This window comes from Dermacentor silvarum, chromosome 6 (genome assembly GCF_013339745.2).
Source record: "Dermacentor silvarum isolate Dsil-2018 chromosome 6, BIME_Dsil_1.4, whole genome shotgun sequence".
NCBI classification, from domain to species: domain Eukaryota; kingdom Metazoa; phylum Arthropoda; class Arachnida; order Ixodida; family Ixodidae; genus Dermacentor; species Dermacentor silvarum.
Window position 1 is genome coordinate 31,647,711 of NC_051159.1, and position 27,277 is coordinate 31,674,987.

Here is a 27,277-nt window from a genome sequence, read left to right on the forward strand (position 1 = left end):
AACTGAAAAGTTGGTACGGCAAGAAGCGAACAAACCGGTGGATTCAGAGAAATGCTGAGCTTTTGCCAGCTAGAATCGCAACAAGAATTTCCGACCAGACCCACATATTAGCCACTACTTGATGCCTGCTGCAGAATAAAGAGCACAGTGAATGATGCTAGTTAATGAGTTAAATTCACATTTAATAATTATTGCATTGAACACCCAGTGGCCCCCCTTTGCAGGCCAATTACCCAATTACAAAACTCCTGTGCAAGTCCTCTTCCTACCGAGTTTTTCAAATGCAAGCAAATGCACAATGAAAAACAGAGCAGCCGATTAAACAAGAACATAAAGCTGTTATTCCATTAGCATAATGCAGATGTTCTCACTTTTTCTTAGTGTAGTGCACAGCATGCGGAATGATAGAATGCATTAGTATAGGAGGAGTTAGGAGAAGTATTTGTGCAGTGGCACTAGCTTATACGTTACAAATGACATTTGTACTGTTCAATGCAACCCCCCCCCCCAACAGGACATTTACCAAAACCTTGCTTGAGAGGTGCAATTCATCATTGAATGTGAAGCAGTGACAATCATTCACTTAGTTCAAGCAATAAAGAAGTCAATTCATTCTAATGTATTGCTATTAATTAATGCCAGCTATGTCATCACGAGCGTGACATCAACACAGCATGTACATAATGTAACAACACATAATGTGAACTCGTTAAGCATTAACAGAAGCATCTGCATCAAAGAGGCTCTGCAGCGAATGCCAGTGTGTAGCATCTGCGTAATTTTTTCACAATATCACTTGTTGGCCCGTGGTATACTAGAGTACCAAATGTTTGTTGAATAAATGAAAAGGGATCAACCTTATGTTACCACTGCACAGGAATAACCAAGCTCTGATTTGACCAAACATCAACAGATCAAAGTCATTAGTGTACTATGAATTTACTTTAATGCCTCCCCAATAAAAACAGACACACAACTTCTTGGCTGTTCTCACAGTTATCTTAGGCTGCAGCTATAACTGGAATTGTCACCTATTAGGTAGTAGACTGAATGCCAATTTGGTGTTCCCTATCACATTGAGCATGGCCTTATGTTGCCCATGCTCAATGCGATATTCTACATATCACATAGTACATCCTAACGCACATTGCCCTCAGCCCTCTTCTTCATAAACCTGCAAGTCGGTTGCATGCAGAACTCTATGGAAGTGGTTTAAGCACATTTTTGCCAACAGCCTTCATGACTGATGCCAAGTTCATGTAGACCAAAAGCACCCATGAAGTGCATTTCAAATGCCGCGAGTTGACATGAAAATCCAAAACGCAGCATCAACATGCCAACCTACCATGTGACGTTACACCTTCAACTCTGCATTTAGACTAAGAAAAGCAGTTTTTACTACAAAGAATACAAGAAGCCGGTTACTTTCTACATGTACACAAAGACACTGTTTTCAGTATCCAACTAGGGTATTTAAACTTTTTTTTAATTAGCAACAGAAATATGCCTATTTTGATGCCTTGTATGAAGTTTTACTTGTAGATTTGTTAGTCGCAACATATACCATGATACATAAAATTGTAGCCTAATAATTGGCTTTTCGAATGAAAGCAAAGCAGAAATAATTGCTCACAGAGTTTCTGGAAATTCTTATGTGAAATTTTAAAGCAACCTAAGTAGCATAAATGAAAAGAATAAATTGCAACGTTTACTTAACGTATCAAGAGTAAAAAGAAATCTGAAATATACAAAATATGTGCCCCGTTCCTGGTGTCCAACTTCTCTGAGATAGACCATGCAAAATTTTTTTTAATATGCAAATTAATTTAATTCTGGTGTTTTACGTGTTAAAACCACAATATGATTATCAGACAAGCCGTAGTGGAGGACTCCAGATTAAGTTTGACCTCTGGGGGTTCTTAAACATGCACCCAATGCAGAGTAGGTAGGCGTTTTAGCATTTTGCCCCCATTGAAATATGGTCATCGTGGCCGGGATTTGATTCCGTGCCACGGTGATCATATGGTTGTCAAGCTGAGGGGAATGCTCAAGCCTTCTCATACTCATTCATCGTCTTCGATCAGCTTATCTGTGAAACAAGCTGCCCATCTTGAAAAAATGGGGGTACTGTGCTAGAAACACACGGACAACAGAAGTAGAAGTGGACAGGACATGCGCAAACTCACAACTGAATTTTATTGGGTGAAAGATGACAGATATACAATGAACAAAAAGAGGTCAATCATGCTCAAAGGCCATCCAAAAATGCCGTCGTCACAATCTTGCGCCTAGAAATTTCACCTCACAATCAGCAAGTAGTACGAAAGGATCGCAAACACAAACACGTTTTCATTTTTATGAAATATGCCTAGAACAACTCCCGTGTATGACGGTGCTTAGGACTGTATAAAATCTCATTTTTTTTTCCTGAAGCAGAACGCCCCCACACCTTATTTGTCTCTTTTTCACAAGGCCTGCAATGTTTTGTTACGTGGGAATACTCGTCAGATCACTGGTTCTTAAAATGTTTCTTTAAACGGATATTAATACAGCGTCCCGTCTGGCAGACATAAACACAGCCGCAGGAGAATGGTAATTCCTAAACCACAGCGCATGCGCAAGCAAGCTGGCCTAGTCATGCACCTTGAACTGATACTGGAGCCCGATACAGTACAGAGCTCAACACACTTCTCTAGAACGTGCGAACCATGTTCTCGGGACGGTGCTGGCGATATCCGAAGATGACAGGTGGCACAAAATCGGCTGTATGTGAAATTGCATGACTACATTTACAGTTTTCATTGATTTTTTTCGACCTGGTGGTCAGCTTAAGATTTGGTAGCTGCTTTGGCCCTCAGGTGTGTGTTCTAGACAAGTGTGTTGACCTCTGTACTGTACAGTGTTGTACAGTAACGAATAAGGGTAGTGTTCAAAAAGTAAAGGATTAGACTGCTAGTCAAGCATCTGCAGAAGGTCGGTCGGACATTGACTGCATACTGTTGTGTGAGGATTTCCCATAAGTTGTACATACGCTGTTGAAATGATACTGGCCAAAAGTAAACACACCGCGGGTAAAAAAATAAAGTGCAACATGACATTAGTCCAACACAATCATAAGGACAACACGCACTCTGTGGCATGTATCGATGTTTGAGACATGAGAAAATTAGACAACCCGGCAAAAGCTTCTGTGTCTTTGTCGCTGCCATCACTTGAACATTTGTCATCCAAGTCAACCAAAGTGCAAATTTTGTGTTTGATTGAAGAAGTGTTAGAAACACTGGTTGCGGTTTCGATGACACCTCCTTTCAAAGTTTTATTTCGAGACTCCCCAATGTTCTGAACTTTGATAAGTCTGACGAAAAGTTAAAGTGCAGCCTCCATTTTACATGGTGCATATGGTGTTGCTCTAGGGAGAGTTCTGATGGCAATGTTAAAACATGTTAAAAAGTTGTCGATCAACTTGGTCGATTTATTTGGGCCTGGTAAGGGAGGGGTTAAACAAAACAAGAAAAACTTTTCATGTTCATAACAATCCAGTTAGTAATAGGAACCGACTTGAAAAGCCAGCACATCCTTGACTTGACTTTCTGTCTGAGGAGGATATGCTAGGACAGGTTGAAGCCTGGATGCGATTTTGAGATGAAGCCCTCTTTGTTGCCGATGGCAACTGCTGTCATAATCATAGGAGCCAGCTGGAAAGGGCTCACCAATGTCCATGTGGGCAAGGAGGCCCCCAATAAGGCAACTGAAGCTAGTAGATATATGCTCCGGCGGGCACTCTCCGTATAGGTTTAAATACAACACGTTAGGTGAGCACCGATTCCAAATGTTGACACTTACTTTTAATTATATAACACGAAATACCAAGTGTTCACGCGAGAAACGCTGGTTCAGACAGACACTTGTGACAGAGCAGCGCCTGTGTCTGTTGCAACAAAATTTTCGAGCTCAATAAAACTTTCGGGCTATTCATGAAAATTAATGCATTCGCAGCGAGTGACACAAATGACATCCCTGGTGGCAATACTATCGAAATTTGTGGTGCGCTACGATACGAAACACATCTTATAGTTCATTTTACTGTATTGGGGAAAATCGGCGAGGTTTTTCCTCAGTTTTCTTCATCTTGTTATCAACGACAACATGGTACGAACCAGTAGCAATGGCACAGGTTTGTACCTCTGCCAAGTCCAAGAAAATTACCACTGATACCATTTGAGCGGTTCACCCTGAAGCTTAAACGCTGACAGACAGCATAACTAAAGACGAGCACGCACCGTGACGTACGGCGATGTACAACATGAATCGGAACATCGAGCGATTGATTCAACCCACGACTTCAGGTGTGACAGCTCCAACCCGACATGCCAGCATGTGTCCGATAGTTTCTCCTGAGCGGTCAGCCCTGTGTTCTGCGTTAGGTCACTTTTGCCCCTTTTAACACGAACCTCTCGCAGTGCAAGACATTATACGTTTCTAGCCCACGCCCTCTTACCTCGTGAGGCAGGTGGTTGACCACCACTTTGTATCCGCGAACATTGGTCACCACGACGAGAAAGGCCATGCAGGTGTGCAGAATATCGTCGGTGCAGTCCGGCGACTTCACAGGGTTCACCAGAGCCTGCACGATCTCCCTCAAGTGACTGTCCAACAAGTACGGCTGTTCGAGATACTTGTCGAAAGTGTGCTTAAACGTGTCCAGAAAATGTTCCATCTCGCGTTCGGTGAGGCCACCTTTAGTGACTTCGCGAATCACGCTCATGACGGCCTCGTAGTCCTCGAACTCTTGAAGTGCATCCTCATCTACGGCCTCCACATTGCCCGGCGTGGGTGCGCAGGCTTCCATTGTGACACACGCTCGCCGGTCGCCTACTTGTCAACGGGTTGCGACGATACTGCGAAGCACATTGTCGCGAGGTGCCATTTCTCCTGATCTTTTCCTATGGACGAAGGGACGCAGTACTGGTGCCGGCGAGCAAAGACCAAACACACCTACGCAAATCACGACGAAACTTTCAGTTTTACAACATCCATTCATACGAGGCAAAAGAGAACCGGAGAGGAGGGAGGAGAGGAAATGTGCCCGGTGTGCCCGCTGTGGACTGGTGTCGCCAGCAGCGCATTCCTTGCCGCCACCTATAATTGTTAGTCATTGTTTTTCCGCGTTATTAGGTCCAGTGCCCTACTATAATCTTCTCTGTAATCCGGTGTTTCAATTAATCACGCAAATTTCGGTTTCGATAAACGAGTCTATCTAATCCTCGTTTTCAATATTAGCATATCGTGAAAGTATTCAACATGGCGTCGACTGGTAGGTCAATACGTGGGATTTCTCCAACATATTTTCTGAAGTTTTTGGTAATGCAGCGGGCAGTTTTTGCGCCCACACCGTGCGTTTTGTGCGCGTAATGTCTCGAGTCATCCGTGAGGCGCCGTCGTAGTCGTGCCTAGAGCGGCGTCCGTCCGTTAAATATGGTAGTAGTAACCGGGTCGCGCTGGTGACGAGTGTTCTCGTGGGCCCGCCATAAAATTCCGGTCGGCGTGGTTATCACGTATGGTTGTCATTTATCTCGGTGCGTTGGTCACGCAGTGTTTCGCTAGTTCAGGCGCTGTCGCAGTCTGCCTTTCTTGCCGTGGTGCGCCGGGCAGCGGTCCGCCGCCGGTAACGATTAAGCCTGCTCGCGAAGTTTGGTGGCCGCCGATTGCGAACGTGCTCAACGTGTTCATTGAGCGTGCGCCCCGTGAACGTCTTGCGCGCGGATTCATATTAGACATGCCAGGTAATGTGGAACTCGAGCTGTTGCTAGCGCGTACGACTCCTATTTGACAGTTAGGCAGCGGCTATTTTGTGTTTGCGATTTTTTTTTCTTAGCGCTAGACGGCCAGCTTAGCGCAGCTCTTTGGCGCCCGCTGCATTTTTTTTTTTTTTTTAAGTGCCCCGAATTTCCGGAGCGAGGGAGCTGATCGGGAGGCGTCGCGTCGTTAGGCTGCTGCCTGTACAGTCGCGACGCGTATACCGGCTCTAAGCTACGCTTTTCGCCGTTTGAGCCACGTGTTTTTTTCCATTGCAGGAAAAAAGCATAAGGTTAAGGGGAAGACCCTCAACCTAAATGACTTTTTGGGTGGCGATCAGGAAGCACCGTCGGGATATGCCGTGGTCAACACTCGTCGTATCAACTGGGCGGACACCATGGAAAATGAAGCCGTCGACGGTAAGGCATTTTCGTGGACGCACTTTGTTCTCGTCATTGTGCTATTGTTCACTTGGCATGCGTGCGAAATTTGTCATCGCGCTTGCGATGCATGCCGTGAGGCAGTTGATCTTACCACGCCGGCTGCTCGTGGCAGCTACTGAACCGTTTATAAGTCATAATCCTAAGCTAATTGAACATTTAGTAATTGGCGGACCCTTCCGCTCTCAGCTTTGCAGCACTGCGACCTTCAGCTTAGCCTTTTTTTTGTTTTGTTTTTTTGTTCTGCTTGCAAGATAAGATTTTGTACGTATTGGTGCTTAGTACACCTGCCGTTTGTTGAGTCCTAAGATTCGTGCATCGTATGCTGCAGTTACCTTGAGAGCACGTTGCGGTGTGAGAAGCCACGCCACTTGACCTCCCTGACCGCATTTCACTCTTGTTGAGAATGTTGAGTCTTTTGTCTCTTTTGTAACGCGAAGGCCCTTATCTTGACTCGCATGCGCCGAATTTGCGTCGAAAGTAGAGAAGTTCACCATCGACTACAAGAGGGACGAAAAGATCATCCTCCCGACTGCTCCAAAGGCTGCCCGAGGCCCGGACGTGGACTTGTCCAGGGTTCCAAACCGGCCACCCTACACGGTCTACCTGGGCAACCTTCCCTACGACGTCTGTGACGAAGACGTCATCAAATTTTTCCGCGGCTTGAAGGTGAAGAGCACTGTTGTACACTTGAATGATTTGGTTCCTAACTTCGTCTCTTTTCTTTTTTTCTTCATTAAAGGTGTCGTCTGTGCGTCTGCCTAGAGAAAGTGGCGACAAGGGTCGTATGCGTGGCTTTGGCTATGCTGAGTTCCCGGACCGTAGCACCCTCTTGGAGGCCCTGGGTTACAACAATGAGGTGAGTTGCGTGTCCATGACTCGCTTGAGGCATGTGTTCTGTTGCTATACTGTTTCATATGTAGCAGGCAATGCTTTGTAAGCGACGCAAGTAGTACAATCGGAGGACGAGTCTGCGCATTTTGCAGTGCAGTTCTTGATCAGGGATTCTTTGTATGGAAAAACTACTTCACGTATTAGAAATGGCTACTTGCAAGTGTAAGGTTACATCGAATCGCACATTATTTGGGGTGCTTTGTGTTTCCGGTGTGCAGCATATTTTGTTTTGATCACAAGTGCAGCAGTGCTCTGTGGCCAAACGTACCACTGTGTTAAGTCATATTTCTGTACCCATGTACAAGACTTCATGTTACATTGAATTACATGATGCATCTCTTTCTTTTATGTCCTCATTTGTGCGACACGAAATTTCTTGGTTGTGAATTCGAGCAGTCGTAGAAGTCGCTGTAACCTTCGAAGTGTTGCCTGCTACATATAAAGGGGAGTGTAGTATGCAGAGCTTGCACTGTATTCTTGGACCTTGCTTCATTCGGTGCTCCACTTCGACATTGAAAATTTGGAAAGGTGGACAAGGTGTTTAAAAGAACCTGTTGCCTAACTAGTTCCTTCATACTTGTAGGTTTTAACAAGTGCGCACTTTAAAGGGACACATAACCACTCGAAACATCAATCGAGATAACCCCCCGCTGGTGGAAAGATTGCCTATCGTACTGGTTAAAATGAGCCATGTTTTTTATCATTAAATGTGGATTTATATTTTTAATTCTTCACTAAAAGTTGCGAAAAATGACCTTTGGCGCCCCACGAGACGAAAACATGAAGATGCATAAGAGGTCTACTACGTGACTTTCTGTTAGTGTACGCGGTTCCTGGTCTTTTTATTAGTATTGAAATGCAGTACACTTTTTTTTTTCTGCTATAAGTTGTTTTTAACTTAGCAGTTAGGCCTTCATTTGTGGTGAGTAGAAAAGTGGCGCTGCCTTCGTTTTCGATGAGTTGGCTTGGCTCGTCTGTCGACAGATTAGCGACGACGGTGGCTAGTCAGCCATTGTGTAGACATGTACTTGGGGGAAGACGTGGTACAAATATAAGAAATTTCTGTACGACAATGCAAACTTATTGTACCAGCTTTTTATTTTCAAAAGTGGTTGAAAAGGTCAAAATGTAGGTGGTTAACCACAGTTGCACTCACTCCTATGAAAGCAGGACAATGGGTGGCTTTCACAATTTGCAAGGCAGGCTATCGGCATCGCTGTCACTTCTCAGCGTTGCTGGAGGAGGGACTCGACTTTTTTTAGATGCTGCTCAGATTGAAAAATTCAGTTTACAAAATATCCACAGGCTTTCTGAAGTAATCGAATGTTGCATCATAAAAAAAACTAGGTTCTTAAAAATCGGTTGTTGGTCCCTTTAAAACTGGACAAAAGAAGGCGGACAGAATTTTGGGCAAAAGTAGAGGTTTGCCTGCATGGGAATTAATGGAAACGATTTATATTAGAAAAACAAATGAGAAGGTTTGTTTGTGACATGTCTGTCTAAAACCAAACACCATGATTTGGTTTTGTTGCTGGATTGCATGATGATTGTGATGTTCCTTTCCACTTGCATGCAGTGTGGTATATACATGTCCCTTGTTTCTTTAAATGCATGTTGTCTGCTCCCGAACATGCCATGGTTGCTTAGTGGCATTGTGCTGCTAAGCATGACATCGCGGGATCAAATCCCAGCCACAGTGGCTGCATATCAATGTGGTCATAATGCAAAAATGCCTGTTTACTGGGAATTGGGTGGACATGAAGGGAGATGACCCTTTAATATTTTTGTAATATTATTTGTACTATAAGTTTGAAAATTGAGCAAATTCAGGAGTTCAAGTAGATATCGAATATTTCATTAGTTTTTGTCTAGCTGCTATATTTCTTGAGTTACGTCCTACAAACTGACAAAATACCTAGTGATCTTAGTGGGCACTTTCTTGTGTATGAAATTTTCATAAAAAGCATCGTGTTGTAGCCTATTTAGCTGTTTGTAGAATGCATAGCGTATCCAAACAGCATGTACAATTAGTGGTTCTATGCAAAAAAAAAAAGATTAATACATTTAAACAAACTTATTTCACAATCCGTGAGAATAAGCTTGTGCACTTATAATCCTCCTTTACTAACGAAATTTGGCATTCATATGCTTCAGTGTATGTAGAATGCTGATTACTTGAGATTGCAATATCTCCTAGCAGTAATTGCAAAAATACACAATATTTCGTGGGAGTGTGAAAAAAATTATTCGAAGTGTGTTAATTCTTTTTGCGTAGTTCAAGTAATTGTACATGCTGCTTGGATAGATATTGGCACTTTGCGGGGTCTACAACGAGCTAAATAAGCTACAGCACGATGCTTTTTATGCAAATTTCTTATGTAAGAAAGTGTCTGCAAAAATCACTATATTTTGCCATTTTGTAGGACATAGTTTTCTGCCGTCCTCGACTGCGCTTCCCTTCTCTGGTATGCATTCTGTAACTCTAAAAGTCCACCGGTTATCCATCCTATGCATTACGTGGCCTGCCGAGCTCCATTTTTTTCATCTTAATGTCAATTAGAATATCAGGTAGCCCTGTTTGTTCTCTGATCCACACCGCTCTCTTCCTCTCTCTTAATGTTAGGCCTAACATTTTTCGTTCCATTGCTCTTTGTGCGGTCTCGAGTTTCTGTGTTAATGTCCAAGTTTCTGCCCCATATGTTAGCACAGGTAGAATGCAATAATTGTACACTTCTCTTTTCAACGACAGTGGTAAGCTCCCAGTCGGGATTTGGTAATGCCTACCGTATGCACTCCAACCTAGTTTTATTCTTCTGTAAATTTTTCTCATGATCAGGGTCCCTTGTGAGTGATTGACCTAGATAAACGAACTCCTTTACACACTATAGAGGCTGACTGGCGATCCTGAATTCTTGTTTCCTCGCCAGGCTATTGAACATTATTTTTATCTTCTGCATATTAATTTTCAACCCCACTCTTACACTTTCTTGGTTAAGGGCCTCAATCATTTGCTGCAATTCGTCCCCATTGTTGCTGAATAGGGCAATGTCATCTGCAAACCGAAGGTCGCTGAGATATTCGCCATTGATCCTCACTCACAAGCCTTCCCAGTCTAAGAGCTTGAATAGTCCCTCTAAGCATGCCGTAAATAGCATTGGAGAGATTCTCTTCTTGCCTGACTCCTTTCTTGATAGGCAATTTTCTACTTTTCTTGGGGAGAAGCAGGGTAGCAGTGGAATCTTTGTGGATATTTGCCGAGATATTCATGTATGCCTCCTGTACTCTAGAATGATGGAATGACATATGTGAGGTGTAATGAAAGCCAAGGGGGTGCAACTAACAGTGTTGCTGATGTTCCAGTTGAGATTAAGAAGTGTAGCTGGGGGCTGGTTATTTAGTGCTTAGAGCAAATAACTGGAGATCTAATAAACTAAGGACATGGGTGCCAAAATAAGGGGAAAGAATTCAAGGACAGTGAAGGGTTAGGTGCACGGTAAAAAGTTTGCAGGCAGAAGGTGTAGTCGGCTGGCACAATACTAGGGTATTCGGAAATCCCATAGTGTCCCACAGTGCACAGGAAATAGGCTGATGATGATCATGAAGCTGCATTCATGCACTTCATGCATGAACAGCGATGATGAGCAAGTGCAAGGAGAAAAAAGAAAAACGGTGCACAGAACATGCACATCTGGTAGCAAAACCTCGTTGATTCGGACAAACCTCTGAGTGAGGAGCGCCGCAAATGCGCAATGTGAAATCCGAATTAACGAGGTTTTACTGTAGTAGGAACATTGAAAAGTGACATTCATTATCCCCCCCCCCCCCCCTCATTCAAGTGACTCTTGCCAAACCCCGAGAATGTTGCTGCAGCCAAGAAGATACAGGCAGAAGGCTCTTTAACGATGGCTCCCTACCTCCAATGGGGGAGGAGGTTTGTTGCAGCGTAGTTTGCTACAAAGATTTCTATTGGGACATCTTGTTGCTAGTTTCTACATCTGCAAGTGTGGTGGTTTCAGCCAGCATGGGAGAGATGAGTGGTGCATGGATTTGCCTAAACTTGGTCCGCATGACTTCAAACCTTTTAGTGACTTAGCAGATTGATCATATTGAACGAAATATACCAGCGCTATCACCATGCAATACCGGTGGTACCGATGGTATTGGTACCGGTTTGTACCTTTGGTAAGGGGAGCATTCTCGCATTGTTCCCCCGTGACAGCTAGCGTTTGAGACGCTGTGCCTATTGTCGAAGTCACAGAATAGTGTTACTTGTCAAACAGTTATGCATATGTGCTGAGTCTTATTGCCTTCATGCATTTAGAGAAATATGTTGGAAATTTCGGCCAGTGAAGGCTGATAAAGCGTACTAAACAAAGCCACAAGCATGGAGATTAGAGAAATCCGCGTAATAGCCATAGTTTCTGCTGTAGCCGAGTGATTGCAGTGCCAGTGGTCACTCTACAGGGCGTTTCTGTTTTTTAGATTATAGTTTTTGTAGTGTTTATAGCACGGCGGCCATACTTTGGTGCTACAGTCAAACCCAGATATATCAATTATTGTGTATAACAAACAGCAGTAAAATCCCATTGAAAATTTTTAAATTAAATTTTTGTTTTATATATGGAACTTTTTTTTTATCCCCTTCAGATTCAATATATCTGGGTTCGACTGTTATAACGTGAGGTTTAGAAGACTTGTTTAATTAACAGAAATTCCTCAACTTCTTCGTGAAAGCCTTGTGGCCTGTCATTTATATGGTAAATTTAGAGGCAATGGTAAAGGATATAAATTATATTTTTAAAAAATGGTAGAAGGGGGGGATAGCCGAAATGTGTCGTGTATGAGGTGTGTCGGGTAGACATTGCACCTTCTGATGCACTGTGAAGTCTGCACATAACCATCTGGGACACGTAGTGGCATCAAGAGGTTCAAGAGCAGCACTTACTCGGCACGTACCCATGTGAAAGGCCCACATTTTAGACTGCGCTACCTTCGGGGTCGGCCCACATAATTTTAGACCGCACTAGCTTTAGGATCGTCACACATTTTTATATTGCACTATCCTGCAGATCAGCCCACATATTTAGTGGAATAAATAGCCGGGAAGAAAGCTGGTCTGACAATGCCGAGAATGCTGTTCTTATCAGAAAGCTTATCTGGTAATCCCCCCGGTCGCAGATGTACACCCCTCAAAAATTTCTGGTCAAAACCCTGCCTTCATCTATCATATGGTGTGCAGTATTTCTTGCTCATGAGTACGAGCAGTCAAAGAACTCTGTCTAGAGACTCTTCATAGCATTATTGTCTGTTATGTATGAAAGTGGATATACAAAGATGTAGAAAGTGCTTGTCCTCATATGCACCTTTTTGTCTTGCAGAACCTGAAGGGCCGGTCCTTAAAAGTGAGCCTAGCCGAGGAACATGGTGAGTTGTTGATGGCTGCCTGTCTGGTTCAAAGAGTGGCAACCTTCCCAGTGATGCTGTGCGTGTGCTAACGGTGAATCGCTTTGTTCTTTTTGACAGACAACGAAGGCCGTGAGCGCGGAAACCGTGACATCGGCCGAAGCGACCGATCGTTAGGCGGTGATTGGCGATCGATGTCGAGGGACGACGGGGAAGAGGACCGGAGAGAGTCCTCCTGTAAGTTGCTGGACATTTTTTAGGCTTTCTGCGTTTTGTCGGGCAGTGGACTGTTATGTGGTTTGTTTCCCAGCACACATGCATGTTTCACTCGACTTGTGTTCTGGAGTAAAATCGGATGCAGTTGACTTCTGTTGTAGGTGATTTTTTCATTGCTGGCTACATGCTTGTTGTCATCCTAACATTAAGAACTCGCACACTGCCATAGCCTATATTAAGTGTAAAAGTCACTAGAATATATAAAAGTTGGGCTAGTCTGGTAGAATTTAATGCGAATGGACCCAGCGCAGATCAAGGCAGTGTGGCCGTGACTACAGACTGCTAAGTCACTTCTTGCAGTCTTGGAGCCTCCTTAGAGGAAAACGAAATCGCCTTTTGGAATCTCCTCACTAGACCTCTATGATGACCTAATAGGTCTTGCAAGTTATGGCTGGAGATCTTTCTTTGCTTAATTTTAACACTTGTTCTTGCAGTGATATACCAACAGGTTTGTTCATCTAATATCCCAACAATCCCTGAAGGGATTTGCAGTATATCCTATATAAATACACTTGCTGAAAACCATGATAATGTTGTGCATCTTTTCATTAATCTTACTGCTCTTTTATTTCTTTTGAATTTTTTTGAAGCCCTTTGTAATCATGCCTCGGGCCTAATGTTGCAGTTGGTGGTAGCCGAGGATTTGACGATGATGGCGGCTACCGTCGGCCTGGATTCGGGGGGGGCTTTGACCGAGACGGGGACCGTGACCGGTACTCGAGAGACCGACCTCGTGGGTTCGGAGACCGCGACCAAGGCTTCGACCGCGGCTTCGAGCGCAGGAGTGGGCTCGGCGGCTACGACAGGCCACGGGACAGAGACTTCGACAGGGATCGAGGTGTGCTTCTTACAGCTCAACATTTGTCAACAGCACTGGTCAAGGCAGTGTGGCCGTGACAAGACGTTTGCCTACCAGCGTTGTAGTGGGCCGTAAACCATAGCGAGAAATTCGCCACTCGTCGAGTGCATGATTGGTGATTGAGCGCGAGCTAACGCACAGGGGCTAGACTTGAGCCTTGGAAGTGTCGTTTGGGTCTACGGGGGGGCGCCTGCCTATCAAGTTTGTCCGTGTGCTTACTGGTTGAAACGGGTAAAAGGGACACTCTGGACTGAAAAATCACTGAATAGATTCTTCCTAATGCTATTCTTAGATTCTACAGCAGCCATTGCATGTTCTCACGACCTGGATTGATATTGAAGTAGTAATGTCATTTTATATCTCACCTGCAAGCAAAACTTTTACCGATGGTTGTGGAAAAAAAGGTCTTTGATGCGGACGCGCAGCTGCCATATTATGTTTCCAATTGCAGTGATCTTGGTCTTGTTTGAAAAAGCCGCTTTTCCTCTTTACTTTTCAAGCCACTGCAACTCCGTGCACTGAATAGCTGCAAGAAAGAGGCCTGTGAAAAAATGGTCTCAATGCGCCATTAAATTCATTGACTAAGGCACGTGACAGTAAGTGCGCCATGCCATTGGCACACTTTCGCGGGCCTCTGTAATGGGTCACATTTACTGTAATACCGTATTTACACGCATAATGAACGCATTTACCCCCCTAAAAATATGCGCAAAGTTGGGGGGTGCATTAATTATGCGGGGTAAAATTTTGAGCAATTTTTCTTTCTGCGGCCACCTCTAAAAAAGTTGCAGTTTCGCCCAAAAGGCGAACCATGGATTGCGATAGCAAATGCGTAGACAGTTATACGAAGTAAGTATAGTAGTTTTATCGGCCAGGTAGCATGACATCATAGATGGGAGGGCGTAGGCCTGTGCTATCTAGATGGCGTTGACTCAGCCCCCGACGAAGATCGCTTTCGGGATAGGGTGCACGCAATATGCAGTTGCTGCACCGCCTCCCTCCCACCGGCGCCATGTGCGCTACAATAATGCCCCTGGAGTGTCCATACAGGGTGCGCACAGGTCCTTGAAATCCTTGAAAACCCTTGAAATTGAAAGTTCCGTTTTCAAGGCCTTGAAAGTCCTGGAATTTCTTTTCTGTCCTTGAAAACCCTTGAATTCTTGGGGTTTTCACGGGGTCCGACAGTGCGACTCGCATTATATGGTGGTTGAGGGTGGTCCCGGCAAACTTAATTGCTCTCCGCAACGCCGGGACCGCGAAGTCAAACCTCCTGCTCGAGGAAGAACTGAGCGCGCATCCGTCTTGCACTTTTTTCTTTTTTTTTCGTCTGGCTTGCTTCAACTTCGGGGTTGGTCAAAAGCCATAAGTTGCTGGCCACAATGAGGCTAGAGCGTCTCGACCTCCTCGGGAAAAATACAAATTGTGCCATCATGCTTATTTGTAACGAAAAAGCAGTTACATGAATCTTAACAGATGAATTTGGTAGTATTTCACTTTTTTGGGGGGTTCACCTTGGGCTGGATTTATTGGCAACCCACTAAAAACAGGTACAGCCTCATAGCCTGAGTGTTGTCTGTTGGCCACATTGTGCTTTGTTTATCTGCGTGCGCGCTCCGGTGCCGTCGGCGCTTTGTTTGCTTTTTCCCCCGTTTCAGTTGTGCGCATGGTTCAGAATAATGCCTGGGAAATGTAAATTCCTAAGTGCCTGCCTCAGCAACGACGATTACAAACTTTGGATTGTGCCGGATACATCGGACCCCCACCGCGTGAAATGCACAACCTGCAGAAAGACCTTCGACATCGCTTCTATGGGCGAATCTGCTTTCAGAAGCCACGCAAAAAGTGCAAAGCACTGTGAAATTGTGCAAGCGGCAGCTGGAAACTCTATACAGAACTACCTGGCACCAAGCACAAGTGAGCTGCCCACTGGGTTGGCTCCATCACAGGCAACTCATCTAAACAGCGCCTGCAAGTCACACGAGGTGGTTACCGATGCAGAAATTCTGTGTACAATGAAAGTGATTACTTCCCACTACTCTTACAGATCATCCGCACAAACTGGTGACTTTTTCAAGCGGATGTTTCCCGACAGCGACGTGGCGAAATCGTTTTCCTGCGGAGAAAAAAAAGCGTGTATCAGGGTGTCTACCAACCGGGAAAACCGGGAAAACAGGGAATTCTCAGGGATTTTGAATATTCTGGAAAAACTCAGGGAAAACTCAGGGAATTTGTGCCTCTATCAGGGAAAATTACTGTAGAGATGGTCGAATATAGGGTATTGACGAATATTCATTGAATAATTCTATGTTCGTTATTCGCTTCGATTCGAATTCAGGATTCAAATTTTCGATTATTCAGCGGTCCCCGAGTAAGCAGCCAAAGCCACGGACGGTCGGTGCACATCTAGGAGGCTATGCTTCACGTCATGGCTGCCATACATCACCATAAAATCTCGAAGGCTATAGTTTTTTGCATTAAAGAGCCTGAAAGTGCGCGCCGAAGAGCAGAACGGCGCTAGCGCACAACCGAGATATAGGGTAATAATTGACGAATATTTCATTGAATAATTCTATGTTCGTTATTCGCTTCGATTCGAATTCATGGATTCAATATTTTCGAATTATTCAGCGGTCCCGAGTAAGCAGCCAAAAGCCACGGACGGTCGGTGCACATCTAGGAGGCTATGCTTCACGTCATGGCTGCCATACATCAACCATAAATCTCGAAGGCTATATGTTTTTGCATTAAAGAGCCTGAAATGTGCGACGCCGAAGAGCAGAAACGGCGCTAGCGCACAACCGAAACGAAGCGGCGGAGTCCGCACAGCTATAGTCAGCAGCGGAAATCGTACGTGAATGACAGCAACGACGGAACGCTTCGTGCCTATTTGTGCCTTTATTGCGTTTACCGTCGCGCATAACAACGCGTTGGCCGCGGGATTTCATAGTCGCCACCCATCATCGCGTCGATAGCTGCCGCGGTTTCTTTCGCAGCGGTTTCGTTTAGTTTCGTTTTGACTCAATACGCACGTCGGCCGCGTGCCTAAAGAGCTGCGTAGTGGCCATCCATGATCGCATAGATAGCGACCGCGATTTCGTCTGAAGTTGTTGCAGTGAACGGTAGTTTCGTTCTGACTCGGTGCGTGCGTCCGCCGGGTACGGCCACACTAGCGGCAAGGTGCCGCGCGTCAGCGCCTTGCCGCGAAGTCCACCGTGGCAATCGCGTCTCGCCGCGCGGCAGCGCGATATGATCTCGCGCGCTCTCGGAACGCGGAGTCACCGTGAGCGAAAAGGGTGCGATGGGACAGCGTCCAGAAATCCCTCTATAGAACCGCGAGAGACGACAATCCTCGATTGATAACCCGGCGCGGAGCGGCGGAGGTCCGGTTGCCATTGGCTCCGTGACGTCACCCTCGTCGCTCTCGGCACCCTCGGCAAGCCTTTTGTAAAACCCCCGATTCCTGCCGCTTTTTCCGCGCTCGTCATGATGCGTTGCCGCTCGCGGCATGACGCGGGCGTTTTTGCCGCTATCGTGGCCATACCCTTAAGCACCGCAAAGTCGCCGTTCATAATCGTGTCGATAGCGGCCGCGGTTGCGACAAGCAGTTGTTTCGGTTTGACTCGGGTCAAAGCTGTCGAGGATGAAGCGCACCGGCTACATCACGATGGACGTGCGATCCGTTGGCGTTGAGCTTACTGGCGAAAAAATTATCGGGATGTGCGCGCGGTAGTGCAAAGCGTGTCGCAAATGATGGCGCGCGCCGCAGCCGTGCTGCGAAGGAAGTCGCGAGGCCTCGATCGCCGCTGCGAGAGCCAATCAGTCACGAGATGACGAGAATTGCAGCTTCCGCACTGCTTTTGTGCTAAATAGCGAAAGGCTCATCCATTATACTAATAAAATCGTGCTGACGTAGTAAGCATTTGCTTATTGTTTTCTGCATACCCTGATAATTCGGACATTTTTTTTTCAATCCCGTGAAATTCGAATTAACTAGGTTTTGCTGTAATATGTGATATATACTGTTCAAACTATTCGATTCGAAACTATTTGACCAAATCACTATTCGCTTCGAACCTCAAATCCACTATTCGCCCGTCCCTAAATTAGCTGTAATTTAATTGAAAGGGAACGAAAGTTGCGGCAATGGAGGGAGGAAGGGGAGGCGACGTTTAGCTGCGCCACCAAATGTGTATTTATATAAAAATGTGGTGAGGCGAGAAGGTGGTAAAGACTTCGGACGCTGCTCGACGAGTGTCCCGTTCTGATCTCGTCGAAAACTTCCGAGCCGCCCCCAGAGGCACAGGCAACAGTCACCAGCGCCGTGCGCGTTCGGTACGAACGCAGGCAAAACGTCGACGGCGTCGACAACAGTTCGGCGCATTGCTGGTGCTGCTGCATGTCTAAGTTTATACAGCTGATAAAACTACTATCCTTACTCCGTATAGCTCTCTACTAATTTGCTATCGCAATTGATGCTTAGCATTTTTTTTAACATACTTACTAAAGAGTGACAGCATCAGGCAACATGGTGTCAGCCCATCTTGATGTAAAAGAAAGTTCCGTTTCACTCAGGGAATTTAGCAAAATCACTCAGGGAAAACCTGGAAAACTCAGGGAATCTGAAAATGTCAACTTGGTAGACACCCTGTGTATGTTGCGTGCCATGGGCTCAGGCCATTTTTTTGTTTATCGTCCTTGCAACAAGAGGTACAGAAGTCTGGCTATTACGCCGTGCTTTTTGACGAGTCAGCCAATGACTTCCTGCAAGAGAAGCAAATGGACGTGCATGTGCGCTATTGGGACTCGTCACAGAAGGTCGCCACCAGATATTACATGTCCGCTTTTATGGGGCATTCCACAGCAGAGGACATTCAGGAAATACTTCTAAGGGCTTTAGAGCCATTGCCACTCGGCAAGGTTCTTCAGATCTCGATGGATGGGCCAAATGTGAACCTGAAGTTCTTTAGAAATATGCAAGTGCACTTGCGGGAAAACCATCAGGTCCAATGTGTTGACTTGGGGACGTGTGGCCTTCATACCATCCACAATGCCTACAGGGCAGGCGTAGGAGCCAGCAAGTGGGGCATTGACGTTCTGCTGTCAAGCCTGAGGGCACTCTTCTGAGACTCGCCAGCACGAAGGGAACATTTTTGAACTGTGACTAACCAGGAAACATTTCCACTACAGTTTGTGTCTCATCGATGGGTGGAAAACACAATTGTCATTGAAAGAGCTTTGCTTCTTTGGAATGACATAAAGAAATATGTGGAATCTGGAAGGAGTAAGTAGGTGAGCTTACCAAAGTGTGTATCATTTGAAAATGTATACAGCTTTTGTCGTGATTCCGTGACGCTGGTAAAACTGAACTTTGCTCTCAGTGTTGCTTCCATTCTTCAGCCATTCTTGAAAGACTACCAGTCCGACAAGCCAATGATCTTCTTTCTTGCTAGAGACCTTGAGAGTATTGTGCAGAAGCTCCTTGTGAAATTCATGAAGGCTTCAGTGTTGTCTTCATTGGCAGGGATTGGTGGTTTGCTCAGGGTAGACGTTGATAACCCTGATAACCACACTCCGCTTGAAAAAGTGGATATCGGCCCCAAATGTGAACAAGCACTGAAAGATTCAAGGGCAAGTGCGAAGGATACATTTCAATTCAGAATGGAGTGTAAACTATTTTTGGTAGCTGTGACCAAGAAAATACTGTTACGAAGTCCCCTTAAATCATCAATGGTTAGAAACCTGGCCTCTCTAGACCCCGGCTCGTGTGCTCAAAGCCCGATCAGTGCCTTGTGGGCCTAAGGAAGGTGTTGGACATCTTGACCATGGCAGGAAGACTGAGTGACTACCAACGGGAATATGTAATGACAGAATACACTGAGCTACTGCAAGAGGTAATGCACGAGCTCCGCCTGTTTGAGAGGAGCCTTAGCAGGCTGGATGAGTTTTTTTTTTTTTTTATGACCTCCTGAGCTTCAATCCCTCCTACAAAGAGCTGTGGAAAGCAGTCAGGCTGTTGCTTGTTTTGAGCCATGGGCAAGCAACTGTCGAACAGGGGTTCAACGTCAACCGCCAGATCTCTGTAGAGAATCTGAAAGGTTTGTCATACATTTCACAGCGTATAATATGTGATGCAGTGGACAGGGCAGGTGGAATTTTGAATATTCCTATAACAAAAGAACTCAGAATAGCTGTGTCTGCAGCGAGGCAGCATTACGGTGCACACTTGGAATAGAAAAAGAAATGGTACCAGGAAAACTCAAAGCAGACAAAAAGGCGCACAATCATGGAAGAAGTTGAAGGGTTGCAGACGAAGAAAAAGAAGCTTGAGGCAGTTGTTGCCGATTTAACGGCCTCTGCAGATGGATACGTAGAAAAGGCTGAGAGAACTGGTGACATCTCGCATGTGGTGAAATCAAACAGCTTGAGAAAGACTGCAAAAGCGAAGGCTGAAGAACTTGGCAGCATTAAGACTCAAATAGAAAAGAAACTGAAAGACCTGCCATGAGCTTCAGAATTTCATCTAGTCGAATGAAACTGTACGTGCACTAAGTCAAATCGCTTTCCTTTGTTCTGTGTAATAAAATGCAACGTGTGTGAACTACCATATTAAATATTTAAATTTTTTTAAGGTTCTTGAAAAGTCCTTGAATTTTTTTCTTGAAAACCTGTACGAACCCTGCCATATGATTGCTATTGCAATAAAGGTAGGAGACACACGGAACGATTCGGCGTCGAATACAATCGTACCCACCGGACGCCATATCGGACACTGAATCGTACTGTGTATCTCCTTTTATTGCGATAGCAATTATATGGACACTCCAGATGCATTTTTGCCTTCAACGCCGACAATCACACCTCAATCTCCTGTGAGGGGAGGGGGCGAGGTGACGAAGCAACTGGGTGCGCATTGTGCAGCCGCGAGGTCCCTATCTTGAAAGCGATCGGCGTCGGGGGCTGAGCCTAGGTGCGACGGCGACTTATGCCTTTGTGCGTGCTCCGTTCTCGTCACTCAGTTAGCGTTGAAGTGATACACAACACAGTCGCTTCGCTCGCTGTTGCTGATGCGCTTCCTCATGCCCACGTTTTGACAGCGAGTGTCCATGGTCATCGACTGTGATCTGTTCATGTTTGCCTGTGCATGCTGACACAATGCTTGTTAATTTACATAGTTAGCTAATGTTTGCAAGTTTATACGGCCGATAAAGCTATTATTAGGGATGGGCGAATATTCAGTATTGTCGAATATTCGATTGAATAATTCTATATTCGTTATTCACTTCAATTCGAATTCAGGTGTTCAATATTTTCGAATTATTCAGTGCTCCCGAATAGGCAGCCAGAAGCCACGGACGGCCGGTAGACATCTCGGAGACTATGCTTCACGTCATGGCTACCATACATCAACCATAAATCTCGAAGGCTATCCGTTTTTGCATTAAACAGCTGGAAAATTGCGACGCAGAAGAGCAGAAACGGTGCTAGCGTACAACCGAAACGAAGCGGCGGAGTCCGCATCGCCATAGTCATCAGCGAAAATTGTACGTGAATGACAGCAACGACGGAACGCTTCGTGCCTATTTGTGCCTTTATTGCATTTACCGTCGCGCCTAACGACGCGTTGACCGTGGGATTTCATGGTCGCCATCCATGATCGCGTCGATAGCTGCTGCGGTTTCTTCCACAGCGGTTGCAGCAAAAATTTTCATTTTGACTCAATACACATGTCGGCCGGGTGCCTAAAAAGCTGCGTAGTGGCCATCCTTGATCGCATAGATAGCGACCGTGATTTTGTCTGCAGTTGTTACAGCGAACGGTAGTTTCGTTCTGACTCTGTGCGTGCAACGGCGAAGTGCCTTAATCACAACAAAGTTGCCGTTCATAATCGTGTCGATAGCGGCCGCAGTTGCGACAAACAGTTGTTTCGGTTTGACTCGGTGCAAAGCTATCGAGCTTGAAGAGCACCAGCAACATCGCGATGGACGTGCGATCTGTTGGCGGTCAGCTTACTGGCGAAAAAATAAAGCTGATGTGCGCGCGGTAGTGTAAAGCGTGTCGCAAATGATGGCGCGCACCGCGGTCGTGCTGCGAAGGAAGTCGCGAGGCCTCGATCGCCGCTGCGAGAGCCAATCAGTCATGAGGTGATGAGAATTGCAGCTTCCGCACTGCATTTGTGCAAAATAGCAAAACGATTTGCTCATCCATTACACTAATAAAATCGTGCTGACGTAGTAAGCATTTGCTTATTGTTTTGTGGATACCCTGATAATTGGGCATATTCGATTCAAAATTGTTTGACCAAATCACTATTCGCTTCGAACCTCAAATTGACTATTCGCCCATCCCTAGCTATTATCCTTACTTTGTGTAGCGGTCTGCGCATTTACTATCGCGATCGATGGTTCGCCTTTAGGGTGAAACTGACTTTTTTAGAGGTGGCCACGGAAAAAAAAATCTTACCCCGCATAATGAACGCACTCCCCAACTTCGAGCTTATTTTTCGGCGATAAAAGTGCATTCATTATGCGAGTGAATAGGGTAAACTGATCTGAATTGCTAAGAACTTGTGCTTGACATTCCGCTCCTCTTCTGCCCGTTTTTTCCAGGATTTGGTAGTGGCAGGCGAGAGTATGGCAGCAGCTACAGGGATGACCGCAGTGGCCCCGATGACCGGGACGACCGGGAACAACAGGGTAAGCAGTTATCATGACTGTTTTGAAATGCCGCTAGCACTTGCATGTGGATGCGGAGGGACTCGCGCGCCCTCGCATTCCTTAAGTGTCATACACACGCGAGGGAAAATCCTGCCTGCTCCGCGGGCCAAACAGTCGCATGATAACTTGAATCCGGCGCAGCCGAGTTAGATCGCATTCCCACAGCCGGAGCGCCGTTTGTGGAATCCACATGCTTACTCTAGACTCCAACGCTTATTAGCAGCTCTGTGTTTGCGTACTCGGCGTGTTCTATATTCCATAGTGCTCTGAATCCCTCAACAAGAGCCAAAAAAGTTACGATTGTCTCGTCACTTAGCGTTTTCTTGTGCACCTTACTCATGTTGAGGTCACGCAGGCTACGCGGTCTGAGTAGATAAAAATGCACGCGCAACCACGACTCGCCTTTCCCGCTGCACCACAACAAAAGCACATGCGGTCACTGCTGCACAACAAAAATACACGTGGCTTCAAGCCGACAACACGCCATCGTAGCTATGCCAATTCGTCCAATGTTGACAGATTTGACGCTGACTACGCGGAATTGAGGTCAGACGACCGCCAAACGGACGGATGGAAATACCGGCGAGCATTTTCAATCTGGACCGCGAGTGGAGGAGGCCGGCACATTTTGATGCTGCGCGCGTGACGTGATAAGCCATCCGCTGCGAAAATTCCTCCTCCGTCCGGTCGTGTAAATGCACCTTTACCGTGGGCTGTCCTGAGGATTCCACCACTTTACTCCTTGTTTGCTCTCCCCCTATGAATTGTGTTCCCTTGTTTCTGCCCAACCTTTTGCAACCGCAAGACACTTGCCAGGGTTCGTTGAGTTTAATCAGAAGTGCCTGTGGCAGCAGAATTCTGTTCTCGCTGTTTGCTGATACAGTTGAACCCACTTATAATGATCCCAGATGCAGTGGAATCTGATTGATACGATTCTGCATATGTTTTTGGGGATACTAAGTTCCTTTTCTTTTCCCGATAATACGATTTGGTTGGATGATACGATTTTTGGATGAAACGCTTCATTTTCCGGTTCCCGTGAAGATCGTATCGAGATTCTAATGTATAGCAATCTATCGGTTATAACGACCAGATTTGAGTGCCTTTACGAATTTCCGACTCTCCCTGTGGAAACTGCTTCCAGATATAACGAACATTTTTTAAATCTCTGTACCGCTACAATTAACGCTTCGAACTCGGTCCTGCTAAAAAGAGGGCACACGCGAAGTGCAAAAGCACGGAAGAGAGACCAAACTGATCGCACGGCAGCGTGTGCCTTGCGTGGATTTCGGAAGCTGCGAAGAAAGTCGCACGTGGTCACAACAGCAGGGCATGTGGCAGTGAGATATCTGATGCCACAACGGCATCATGCTCATTTTCGCGCAGTGGTCCGTTCGGCACCATGTGCATTGCTCCTGTTTCAACGATTTGGAACAACCATCTATGGCTTTCCACCTTGGGAACAACGGCTGCTACGCGTTCTTGTAGACTGTGCCCAAGTCGTCGAGAATATGCACCACATGCTACAGCGATGCAATGTTGCAAGGGGTTGGCGGTTACTACGCCGTTGTCGGGAGGTTTGGCGGCAATTCGTTTATGCGTTGCTGATTGTTGATAATGGTTCGCGGCGATTTTTACCTTTTGAACATTAAATTTTTTTTTTTTTGCGACATAGATAACTTAATTTTACATCCGAGCTCTTCGCAGAATGGTGGCATGCTGCAGTAGTTTCCGAAGTGAACGCTTCTGGCCAACTAGAACGCTTTGCTCTCCTGTACAGAATACAGTCATGTCCCGCTGGTAGTAAAATACAGTGGAACGTCTTCGATACGATCTTCATGGGTACCGGAAAATAAAGCGTATCATCCGAAAATCTTATCATTCAACCTATTATCCAACCAAATCGTATTATCAGGAAAAGAAGAAAAAATGTATCATCCCAAAAAACGTATTACGCAGAATCATATAAACGAAGTTCCGCTGTATATCAGGAGCTCTGGAATAAAAAGTGGCAGCTGCGATTGCAGTTTCAAAATGACAGGTGATCGGAACCGGTTATCATTTTGAAAGGTACACGACGCCGCATTTCATTCTTTAGATGGACATTCCTAACAAAAGTTTGCAGCTAGGTGCGGGAATGCTCTAGAAATAAAAATGACACTGAAGATCTGGTTTTCGGTCCAAAGTGTTGCGGAATTGTAACTGCTGACGTTAGCTTCTGTGCAATTAATTTTTTACCGTTTTTAAGGACGAGACCATACATAACAAACTACTGATATAATGACCACTTTTTGGCAAACTATCGAGTTCATTATAAACAGGTTCCACTGTACCCCTACATTAACCATCAAAACTCGAAATTTTTTCTAAATGCGCGGGGGAAATGTTTCTCACATAATTATTGCATCCTCCAACTTAGTATCATTTTTCTGCTGAAAAAAAGTGAGCTTTATGCAAGTAAACACTACTCAGTTGAACGCCTTTTTAACGAAGTGCTTGGGGCCTCCGAAATCATTTGTTGTAAAGGTCGTGCACAGCACCACTTGCGATAGAGCCGGGACAGAATTATTCCATCGTTATACAGGCCATTTCGTTGTAGAGGCGCCCGACTGTACTGTGTCCCATGACAGTGACCCCTTTCCACTCTTGGTAGTCTTCATCTCAATACATTCCATATGCTTGACCACGTAACCTTGCTGTATTGCGACAAAGCTGACTTTTGGGAACCTTCATTATGTAATGTTTCTTAGACACTTGCTGTGCTTTTCTCGCTCTAAAGCTATCGGCGAGAATAAATAAGGTGTAGTCGGTGCCATTGCTGACGGCGGCAAATCCTTTAAACGAAAACATGGCACCAAACAGCAGGAAACTTGAGAGCGAACATTGAAACAGCGATGCCTAGCATTGCAGAGTGCACGACAACACTGCCACGCACCAAACACCATGTAGCCGAACACAAATGGCCGTGGTGGCTATGGCTGCCAACAGATCAGCGTGCTCAAGGGCCGTTCAAGGCTGTGAGATAATAAAAATGCCGGCGATGGTAGACGTTTCGGACGTGCCACCACAGCAAAATTGGTCCTTGAGTATATATTAAACTATTTAGGCCACTCTTAGGCTTGCCACTATTTTTCCTGTGGTTTCGAGCTCTAGGACCTTCATTTAACTTTTCAAAATGAGTAAAAAATCTGCAGTGGGGTGCATGTTGCGTGAGCTTTCAAGCACTGGTCAGTTTCATAACTACCGTCACAACATGTGCAAATAATTTGATTTAACTTGTGAAGCCTCAACAATTTTTCACAATTGCCACGCTATTTCTGATGTCTCCTTTTGCATTTATCTCTGCAAGCAATGGTTGTCGAGTAATTGCGAATGCTGCATTGTAACCAACTAGGGGCATCGTTGTTCACTGAGCACCTGGACGATCCTCTGTTTGTTTCAGACTCTGGGCCGCGGGAACGCAAGAAGCTGCAGCTCAAGCCTCGCTCTGTGCCCGTGGAGGCTAACAAAGAGGAGCCTGTTGCCGCTGCCGCTGCTGCACCCCAGGCCCCACAGCCTGCACCTAAGGCCTCCTCGTCCATCTTCGGCGGAGCACGGCCCGTGGACACGGCTGCCCGAGAGCGTGAGATCGAAGCACGGCTCGCTCGGCAGCGGGAGGAAGAAGAGCGCCGGCAGATCCGGGACCGGGAGCCATTTCAAGACAGGTCTGTTATCATCCCAGCATCCCGGCTGTATGACTTGCTGTACACGCCGACGGGACAAGGAGAGATGCACATGCAGTAAAACCCCGTTAACTCGGAAGCCATCGTGAAATCGCAAAAATATAAGCCTGCTGATCGTGCACAGACCTTGTAGAACCTCTCCAGAATGGCGCCAGTAACCAGTAACTTCCTGATAAAAGCTCACAACAGTAAAAACTAAATACGAATTTCTCTGGACGTGGCAAAAAAAAATCATATTACCCGAAATTCATCTCCCTAATAACTTGTTAAAAAATCTTTAAAATAAAGGAGACAGTGTCGGCGAGTCTGTGGACTGCAATGGCTGACTAGCTCAAAATTTTATATTTTTTATTTATTTTCCGCAATCCTAAGACCTTTCTTTATGTCATGGTGAAATATTTAGAAGAAACATGCTGCAGAATTCGAGAAAATTTTACTTTAATGCGTTGTCTTTGAAATCGGGAAGAAAATCTTGCTTCAGGATGTGCTATCGCACTGCTAATCATGCGAGCGCTGTTTTGAAACACTACGTTATAGGAAAACAAAGAGGCCGTCTCGGGTTGCTGTCGCTCTGGCCTCGCCAGTAGTCTCGTACCGCAAAGATTCTCACTGAGGGGCCACATCAAAACATCCTGCTTAAGGGGGGACATGGGTTGTGGAGATTATGTCCTGCATCTTATGGCCAATTCTGATGAAAATAATCAGGCTTGCTTAGTTTTCTTCTTGTAGGTCCATTTGTTCAGAAGATACACAAATCTGTCACTCTATTGTTTCAGGAGACAATGGAAAAAAAAACTGCTCAGTAGAAAGTGAATATTATTTCATAGCTAGATACTATAATATGCAATAAATGCAGTGCTGCAAAAAAGTTTTCAAATTAAATAATAATTAGCCATTTTGCAGGTGATCAAATTTATTTCCTTGTCCTATGGATACCACAACAAAAGAAAATTAATAAAATAAAAATATACATGTGCCGAAATTTGAAATTCTGCTCTCAGCACTTTGTAATATGCAGATTAGGCTTTCTGCTAAGGAAAGAATTATTGCTCTAGCTGTTCTAGATTATGAGATATCGCTCCGACAATCTGGTGAAGTCACCCAAAAACAAGTTTTGAGAAAAGAGAAAACATGCAAAACCTTTTTATTTGCAAATTTATAGCTGGAACAGCT

The 27,277-nt window shown here is 45.4% G+C and overlaps 2 protein-coding genes across 5 annotated transcripts in view; one reads left to right on the plus strand and one right to left on the minus strand.

Moving 5' to 3' along the window:
* The window catches only part of LOC119455383 (tubulin-specific chaperone D-like), an 82,053-nt gene extending 77,009 nt beyond the window's left edge, over window positions 1-5,044 (minus strand). The window contains exon 1 of the mRNA XM_037716781.2: window positions 4,499-5,044. Within this exon, the coding sequence (XP_037572709.1) occupies window positions 4,499-4,849 (351 nt within the window). The 5' untranslated portion in view covers window positions 4,850-5,044. The remainder of the gene's footprint in view (window positions 1-4,498) is intronic.
* A 120-nt stretch (window positions 5,045-5,164) lies between these two features.
* LOC119455384 (eukaryotic translation initiation factor 4B) overlaps window positions 5,165-27,277 on the plus strand; it is a 36,967-nt gene continuing 14,854 nt past the window's right edge. The window contains exons 1-9 of one of the 4 annotated variants that reach the window (XM_037716784.2): window positions 5,165-5,314; window positions 6,075-6,215; window positions 6,718-6,905; window positions 6,979-7,095; window positions 12,509-12,554; window positions 12,654-12,770; window positions 13,435-13,647; window positions 22,275-22,361; window positions 25,825-26,086. In XM_037716784.2, the coding sequence (XP_037572712.1) occupies window positions 5,302-5,314; window positions 6,075-6,215; window positions 6,718-6,905; window positions 6,979-7,095; window positions 12,509-12,554; window positions 12,654-12,770; window positions 13,435-13,647; window positions 22,275-22,361; window positions 25,825-26,086 (1,184 nt within the window). In that variant the 5' untranslated portion in view covers window positions 5,165-5,301. Of the gene's footprint in view, window positions 5,315-5,442; window positions 5,577-5,597; window positions 5,784-6,074; window positions 6,216-6,717; window positions 6,906-6,978; window positions 7,096-12,508; window positions 12,555-12,653; window positions 12,771-13,434; window positions 13,648-22,274; window positions 22,362-25,824; window positions 26,087-27,277 lie in introns of those variants that run through there. The other 3 variants (XM_049668732.1, XM_049668733.1, XM_037716782.2) reach the window with 3 other exon arrangements.